Below are 9,016 nucleotides of genomic sequence, written 5' to 3'. Positions count from 1 at the left end.
GACAGAGGCCACTTCAAAGAAAGGAGAGGAGAGGAGCCTGGCAAGTGAAGAATCAGCAGCAGCATCTGAGCAGAGAAGGTAGAAGGAGCTTTCAAGACGCTCACTGAGATTCCAGTTTGCAGCATGAATTTGACATTAGTTGGGATATTTTCAAAACTGAGATATGCTGTTGTGGGCTGCAAGTTCCTGCTGGGGAACTGCGCTGTCATAGCTAGAGGATGAAGCTTTTTGAGTCAACTATCAATTGTGTGTGTGTTTTGACTCCTTACAGAAATATCTCATTTAAAAAGTGTGAGCACATGGTTTCTTTCCTATCCAAATGCTTAGGAAAGCTACCTGGCAGATCAAGCAAGGTGCAGAGTTAATAGTATGGTAGTCTAGAGAGAAAATCCACAATACCTCCCTACAAAAGGGGTTTGCGCAATCAGTTGTGGTGGAAGTCAGATGACTCTTGTGAAGCTATACCTCAACAACTTCTACCAGTAGGGAGTACTTAACTCCCCACACCTGGAGCAACTGAACTCTTCTTGTCTCCTGAGCAACAAGAGCTGTCAGGGCAGCCCCTGCTGCTGTTTATGCCACTGGAAGTTGAGCTGAGTTCTCTTTGTTGTGAGTTGATTTCACATCTACACTATAAATCATTATTCACTTTTTGCAACACTTTGCACTTCTAACTGTGGGATCACACTGTTCTCCATGCAGGCCAAAACATATGCTTTGGTTAACTGAGTGCTACTTCATCGCTCAAAACTTCCTTGCCCTACTGCTTATCATTCTTATGTAGTGCTTTATTTGGCTATGTACTCTCATAATGCCTAAAAGAGACAACTACATAATTGTGTTTTGTTAAACATTGTCTTTCTCTTTTTTCATTTCTGTATTAAAGTTTTTATTAGGGTTTCCATTAATGCCAGAAGGATATGTACTTAATATGTGAATGTGCGCTACCAGACCTGAAAATACAGTCAATAGACCAAATTCTGTTCAGATACGGTACTTGCTAAAACGGGGATGGCTTCTGTCTAGGAGAACTCCTTCAGCTCCTATGGAACAACTTGCTCTCCCTCTTACCCCAGGGTTTTAGCACGTTCTCTTGCTGCAGTTCAGCCACAGAAAACCTCCATGGCTTTCGCACAGGTGAGGTTTTCCGGGGCACGAGCGGACAGCTGGGACAGCTGATTTTATTAATGAAATATTTCTGCCGCACAGGGCCTCGCGCTCCGGTTCGGAACTCAGCCGAGGCCGCGCACAGAGCCAGCCCGGGCTGCGCCGGCGGCTGCAGCCAGCCGGGAGGGCCGGCCCACCTGAAGGCTTTGTGATGAATTTAAAAAATGAGATACTGTCGTCCGTTTTCTTTAAAAAATGTTAAAGATTAAGCATAATTAATACTACATTTTTATCAGTTTATTTGGGACATTTTTAAGCGGAAACGGGGGGATTTCGAGTCCGGCCGGCAGAGCCAGCCCAGGCGGGGAGCGGCGCCCCCTACGGGCCCGAGCTTGAAGGGTGCAAAGGCTCCAGCGTGGATGTGCTGGTTGCGTGCCCATCGGAGCGGCTGCATGACACTGCCCGAGCCCCAGCACATCGGGCATCTGTGCGGGACACGCGGGACGAGCCAGCGACTGCCGAGGACAGCGGGCTTCAGTTGTACTGTCTGGTGGTCCCCTCCTGGCAGTGCCCACAGCAGCGCTGAGAGTACTGCGCTGGGGAGCAGCTGCGGCGCAGAGGGAGAGGAGAGCACAGCACAGCACAGCTCGGCCAGGGCGGTTTTGGGGCGCGGATCATTCGCGCTGAGCGCTCCGGTCAAACGCATCCGCCCGCGAACGGAGCCAGCAGGGGGCGCCGCCCCGTGTGAGGGCCCCTCAGCGGGCAGGGAGGAAAGGGGCCGGGCTATCGTCACGTGACCGGGACGCGGAAGTGCCCGCAGGAAGGGGGGGGAGCTGCTTCCGGTGCGGGCCGGGGTGTGTGCGGGCGGGATCGGGGCCGGGGCCGGGGCCGCACCGACAGCGTCCCGCTATGAGAGAGACGCCGAGACCCGCAGGTGAGACGCTGCCGCTCGTAGTCCCCGGGACGCTGTGCGGCCTCCGGGCCCGTTCCGCGGCTCCGCTCTGGGGCGGGGCGGCGCGCGAGGCCTTCCCACACCTCTCGTCCGCAGATCCCGCGCTCCGTCGGGCCGGGTGGCTGTCCCCGGCTGGACCGGGGCCGGCGGCTGCCCCGGCCGAGCCTTTTGGCGGGTCCGCGCGGCCACAGGAGGCGCTGGGGCCCGTCGGCCCCGCGGGCTGGAGCGATTCCCGGGCGGGCCCCGCCGCTGCGGCCGCATCGCGTGGGAGCGTGAGGGATCGGTGTCTGCAGGCCTGCGCGCCGAGAGGGGAAGGAACTCCCTGCTAGCACTTACTAGAAGTAATTTTATTTTACGGCAACTTAAAGTGACCTGTATGTTCTATTCAATGCTCCAGCATGGAGATATTTATTATTAATATTATTATTATTAATTGAAGTAGAAAGACTTTGTTCTTTATGAGTTTGGAGTAAAAGTGCAAAACAAAACAGATCGTAGAAGGAGGGAGTGAAACCCCTTTCGAAAACCGGCTTGCTTGACTTTATATGGCTTTGCTAATTGAAAATATTTTACTTACATTTTGTCTGCATAAGAACTTAAAATACAAAAACGTCTGCTATCATCTGGAAATGTTTTTGTGGTGACATGCTGACTCCATGCTGAAAGATGGCAGTTTAGATTATCAATAAAGGTATATAAGTTCTACAGGTATTTGTCTTTAAATTTTAGTTGAACACATCCTGGAAGCTTATTTTTTTGTAGGCAAGTATTGAAAAATAGAATCTTAAATCTGAGAATATTCTGAAGGGAGGTAAGGAACTGCCTCTGTAAAGAAAATCTGATTGTTTCAAAAAATAGACATACTATACACAAGGTATAAGGTAACTTAAAATACTTAAATAATTATGTCAAATTGCTTTAAGCAAAGTGGTAAGAAAAAATAATAGTTGAACTGGTAGGTGCAGTATTCCATTGCTCACTGGAAAAGTATTGGTAGCTGGATTCTATTCTGAAGAGGGCTGGTGCTTTGAGGAAAAGAACCTGAGGAGTGCTGAAGACAGTAAACTTAAAGGTGTCTACTGCGATTATGTGGGTGGCAACTTCATGGAATTTGATGAAGGAAACCACTTGCTGCTCCATGGCTCTTCAGGAATCCCATAGCACTCAATTTACACATTATCAAATAGAAAAACTGCTCAAATTTAACTTATTTTAGCAGCTAACGTTGATCTTTAATAGTGGCATTTAAATTTCTTTCATTTCTAATTACAATAACATGCAAATTTATTTCAAATTCAATTTAATATTTCAAGTATACATTTGAAAAAGTTGTATTACTGCTTAAAGGGGTGTTAACTTTGTAGTAAGACATCTAGATTATGTGAGAGTACAGATCTGAAAATCTGGGAGCTCTTCACTGAGATTCTGGCATGTAATTGTTATGTTGTTAAAAATACACAAGGAACAGACAGGAAAAGTTCTGTGCAGCAAAGGTATCAATTTCTTGATTGACATTTTAAATTCTGTATGATTTCCCTAAAAGGAATGTTATAACCCTAACCCAAATATCTCAGTAAGCTTGGAATTAAAAACTGTACGAGCTGTTCAGTCTTTCAGTTAAAACAATAGGGAAATACATGAGAAGGGCCATAAGCCTCATTCTTAGTGGGGTTCTGTCTGTGATTCGAGTGTCATCCTGTGAGTTGATACAGTTGCTTTTGAAAAACTGATTTTAAGTGAAATATTTCATTAATAAAATCAGTAGTTGTTGGGGGATCAATGAGATGGTTTTGTTGGCATTTGAAATACAGAATCTTTCATATCCTGGTACAACTGTGGGGCATCCTGGAGTTAGAACTCTACTGTATAACTCCATGAAATAATGATTTCATTAGCCTAAACTTGTGTTTGAAATGCTAAGTGTATCCCAACTAGATAACTTGCTCTTTGTAGCTGCTACTGTAGTTGATGAGTCCTCTTGGAGAGAAGAAACACAACAAAATGTGCTGGGATAGCTATTTATGGCCTTAGTACAGCTTTCAGAAGAGGGAAATGAGGTGGCTTGAGAGAAATACAACAGTGGCAAAAGGTACTAGAAAATGTTGAGCTCCATGTGAGTCTGTTAAGAAAAAGGAAAAAGCATAGAAGAGAATGAAATGGTCAGTACTTGGCCAAGCAGAATTTCTAATTTTTTATTTTTTTCTTGCAGCACAACACTAAATTTGTAATGCAATGGAGTCTGGGTCAAGCTCCTTTCGAGTGGAATTTCCAGATTTTTCTAGCACCATTTTGCAGAAGTTAAACCAACAGCGCCAGCAAGGACAATTATGTGATGTGTCCATTGTGGTTCAGGGCCATCTCTTCAGAGCCCATAAAGCTGTTCTTGCAGCTAGTTCGCCTTACTTCTGTGATCAGGTTCTCCTGAAAAACAGCAGGCGAATAGTTCTGCCTGATGTGATGAATCCCAGAGTATTTGAAAACATTCTTCTGTCTACCTATACAGGCCGGCTGGTAATGCCTGCGCCAGAAATTGTTAGTTATCTGACCGCAGCAAGTTTCCTTCAGATGTGGCATGTAGTGGATAAGTGCACTGAAGTGCTTGAGGGAAACCCAACAGTTCTGTGTCAAAAGATGAATCATGGCAGTGACCATCAGTCCCCAAGCAGTAGTAGCTACAATGGCCTTGTTGAAACCTTTGAACTTGGCTCTGGAGGACAGACAGAATTCCACAAAGTGCAGGAACTAAGGGATGTTGAAAATGAAGAAGAAAGCTCTAAAGATGAACTGTCATGTCAGCTGACAGAGCACGAGTACCTTCCCAGTAATTCTTCAACAGAACATGATAGACTTAGCACTGGAATGACCAGTCAGGATGGGGAAGAGGGAACTAGTGATAGTGCAGAGTACCAGTATACCAGACCAATGTATAGCAAACCCAGCATCATGTCTCACAAGCGGTGGATCCATGTGAAACCAGAAAGGTTTGAACAAGACTGTGAAGGCGTTGATAATCCTTATGATGAACACCAAGTTTCTGAATCCATGAATGCCATCCAGGCAGATCACTCAATCCAGTCTTCAGGTGTTGAAGATTTTCACATAGGTGACAAAAAGATGGAAGCGGAATTTGATGAACAGGCAGATGAAAGTAATTATGATGAACAAGTTGACTTCTATGGCTCATCTATGGAAGAATTTTCTGGTGAAAGGGCAGATGGAAATATAAGTGCTCACAGACAGGATCTTATGATGGCAGCAGGCTATGGTGAAAGCATTGATATGGCTGCTGGGATTAAAGAAGAAACGTCTCTCACTGGATTCTCCCATGCCGATAAGCTCTATCCTTGTCAGTGTGGAAAAAGCTTTACACACAAAAGTCAGAGAGATCGACATATGAGTATGCACCTTGGTCTTCGACCTTATGGCTGTGGTGTCTGTGGTAAGAAATTCAAAATGAAACACCATCTTGTAGGCCATATGAAAATTCACACAGGCATAAAACCATATGAGTGTAACATCTGTGGGAAAAGATTTATGTGGCGGGACAGTTTTCATCGGCATGTGACCTCTTGTACCAAGTCCTATCAGGCTTCTAAAGCTGAGCAGAGTACTACTGACATGAACTAAGACACTAGTGCTTACGTCTGTTTAGTAGAGTGTCACTGTTGGACACGAGATGATTCACACAGACACAGCTCGAAGTGTGATGAAAGAAGAAGAAGGTTTATTCTGTCTTTTCAGTATTTATAGATTTTCAACAACGACTAGGGATTGGATAGTCAGGTCACCACTTTCCCAACTACACTGGTTGTGAGAGACATCTATCAAAAGGCATATCTTTAATGGAATGTATAAACATCTATATTTATAGTTACTTTCCTGGGAAAGTGGCTAGAAATTATGAAAACAATACTGAAAGGCCTGATTTTCAGGGCGACATCTCACCCTTTTTGTCTTTTAAAAAAGAAAAAAAGAAAAGAAAAATGAACAAACGAACAATATCTTAATCAGAAGGAAAATAACAGAGAAAACAAACAATGTTCTAAACAATATCAGAAGGCTTTTAGATTCAGGGTGATAGTAGAGTAAGAAAAATAAACTAATTATGCAAATAATGTCTGGTACTTGCTATTGTACATTTTCAAAAAAATAATTTTAATGAGTATGCTGGTATAAACAGATCAAATGTATTTTGCTTCCTGCAATATTACTTCAGGTGTTCAGTGTGTGAAGTGTGTGTGGTTAATCTGAAAGGTGCCTGCAAATGAGGTCTGAGATTGATTGTAATCACAGTAGTATTTAGAAGCCATCTAAGTCATCTAAATTCACAGTTAAACTCAGCTGTAAATTGACGGAAATTGTGAAAATACTTAGATGAACCAGGAATTCAGGTAGTACTCCTTAATGGAAAAAAAAACTAAGATAACCAAACTGGGTTATATGATACACATTTAAATGAAGAAAAAAAAACCATAATTCCACCTCAAGGTGAAGACTGCCAACATACTTAACATGTATCATTAGGTAGTGTGCATCATTCAGTAGCCTTTGTTGTATTGCTCAGTGAAAGGCAGTGGTAAAGGTGGTTTGGCTTTCCTTTATCCATCTTCTGTTTTTTAATTTATCTTCAGTGAAACAAATGTCTAATTTTGTGCTGATTTCTATTTAGAGCCTGTAATGCACTTACAGTTTATCACTATATAAACTTCAGTATGTATTAAGTATACTTATCCTTGCTTTTCTAGGGTCTAATTCTGTACGACTCTTGACTTCATTAGATTTTAATTACTACATTGTGAGAGCTTCTAGAAGTGTGTGTAATAAGTATGTCTTATTAAAAAAAGAAAGATACCAACAAAAAGTAAGATGTAAAATTTGGAACTTAGTCAAAATAATCAAATATTTAAAGTGTAAATTTCTGTTCAAATTTTTGTGGCTTACTACATTAGCAAGTACCAAACTCTGGATTCATGAACTGACTTGTTATTGGTACAAAAACTTCTTTGAGAACTTCAATCTAGTTTTAGAAGCCTGCTTTAGGAAAATTACATAGTCAGTGATAGTTATTTATACTTTTAATTCTTTACTATTTGAATAGTAAGAACTATAATACAGATTCTTGGTACTGAACTACTGTGACTAGTGATCACAAGCAGAATTGTTTACCTCCTCAAATGAAATTGCTTGTGGAAAAAGGTAGGAAGCATGTGATTTGGATCTTCTAATGGTACTGCAGAACATGGTACCATGCATGTCTGAAGTTGGGATTTTTGCTGAAAAAGTGCTCATTCATGGAGATAGATGGAGGGAAGAGTGTGTATAGTTCTAAGCGATGCTGCCAGCTCTGCAGATTGAGTAAAGGCATCAGTTGGAAAAGGTGACAACAGGATTTTGGGGTTGAAAGCTTAATGCAGTCCAATGCAAAAGCAATTGCTTCTTAGTAAGCAAAAGCTTCTTAGTAGCTTACTGAAAAATGATAAGGAAAGAGCCTTTAGAGCGTACATAGAATATAATAGAAAGAGGTGATATCCAAGCACAGTGCTGTTCACATGGGGAAAAATGTTAAACAGCATTAAAGACCTAAGCCTGTCTGGCCCCAGTTTCTATATTAGGCACTGCTGTGTGCAGGATAATGTACTGACACAGTATGGTGAAGCAAAACAACACAAAGATTATTATACTTCAGATTCTTTTTTGAACTCCCAGTTACAAATTGTCTTAACAGACAACTGAACTGTATCCTGAAAATGAATGTCTGCTGCAATCTGAGAGTTTTCTACTCAGTGAGCTGTAATTACTGTAATTTCTTTACTGGCATTCTACTTACAAACTTTTTTTTTTTTAAAGAGGCTCTTAATTATTAATCTTATAATGCTTCAAATATTTTTTCATACGGAATTTTGTTAAAACAGATGTTCCCAAGTACAGTGAACCCATTGCTGGCAATGGGCATGAATGATCAGCATCAGAGTTCCTGTTCTTAGCACTTAATTGAACTTTACAGATACCATGGTGGCCATGTTTAACCTTTGTGATCAAGGTACTGAAACAGGGATTTCACAGTTTGTTCACTGACACTGTAACCTGCTTAATGTATAGAAGCACTTTGTATTTAAACAAAACAAAACAAAAAATCAATAAAACAAAAATAAAACAAGAACACCAACAAAAACCAAACAAACCATAAAACTTTATAAATATGTTTTTTAAACTTAGAAATTATATTCCCTCTATGGTTTGTTTACACACTGTTAACAGTCCTTTTTAATACTAAAAGATACTATAATGCTTGCCTGTTTACATGAGGGTAAAGGAAAGGGGTCTTGCACTTGGTGGCCCTATTTTTCCATTCTCCAAGGCCTTACTGCATACATGGAGTCATTTCTGCAAGTACCATCATCACATTTGAAGGAAGGCATTAGAATCATAGAATGGTTTGGGTTGGAAGGAGACTTTGAAGGTCGTCTGCTTCCAACCCCCTGCCATAGGCATGGACACCTTCAGCTAGGCCAGGTTGCTCAGAGCCACATCCAACCTGGCCTTGAACATGTCCAGGATGTTTATTCTCATACTCATTTCAAGAATGATCTTGTATATTACATTAGTTCTCAGCCCCTTTCCAATTGTCACTTTAGTTTTGCATAAAAAGGTTAAGGGTGCCTCTTCCCATTTAACCATAAAAAAGGCTGGACAGAAACACCAGTCTGAAAACTGGTCAAAAAAAAGTCAAACTCAGACCATCCTACAGAGCTGCCAGCAAAACTGTTTCTTTTACCACCTTGGAATGACTTTTATATGGAATATTTAAAGGTTTAACATTACTTCTATTTGCAGTTAGATTACTTTGAAATAAAGCTTTAAAATCAAATGTACTGCGAGAGACACTTTAAAGATTTTATAACAGGTTCAGTAGATCGTATTATAGAACCATGTCCTTTTTTAATGACTTCGCATGAA

At 41.6% G+C, this 9,016-nt stretch overlaps 1 protein-coding gene across 1 annotated transcript; it reads left to right on the top strand.

Moving 5' to 3' along the window:
• Positions 1–1,951: 1,951 nt before the first annotated feature.
• Positions 1,952–8,931, top strand: ZBTB43 (zinc finger and BTB domain containing 43). Its single transcript, XM_005529145.3, has 2 exons — positions 1,952–2,041; positions 4,269–8,931. The coding sequence occupies exon 2, from the start codon at positions 4,292–4,294 to the stop codon at positions 5,684–5,686; it is 1,395 nt and encodes a 464-aa protein (XP_005529202.1). The 5' UTR covers positions 1,952–2,041; positions 4,269–4,291; the 3' UTR covers positions 5,687–8,931.
• Positions 8,932–9,016: the final 85 nt, after the last annotated feature.

The sequence above is a fragment of the Pseudopodoces humilis genome, chromosome 22 (genome assembly GCF_049639895.1).
Source record: "Pseudopodoces humilis isolate 2021_Gansu_Grassland_sample_001 chromosome 22, ASM4963989v1, whole genome shotgun sequence".
NCBI classification, from domain to species: domain Eukaryota; kingdom Metazoa; phylum Chordata; class Aves; order Passeriformes; family Paridae; genus Pseudopodoces; species Pseudopodoces humilis.
Note: the sequence above shows the minus strand (reverse complement) of the source record. Positions and strands in the feature narration are given on the sequence as shown.

What these genes read in the sequence shown, in the direction of transcription:
- ZBTB43 (XM_005529145.3), top strand. Translation starts at nt 4,292, where the DNA reads ATGGAGTCTGGGTCAAGCTCCTTTCGAGTGGAATTTCCAGATTTTTCT.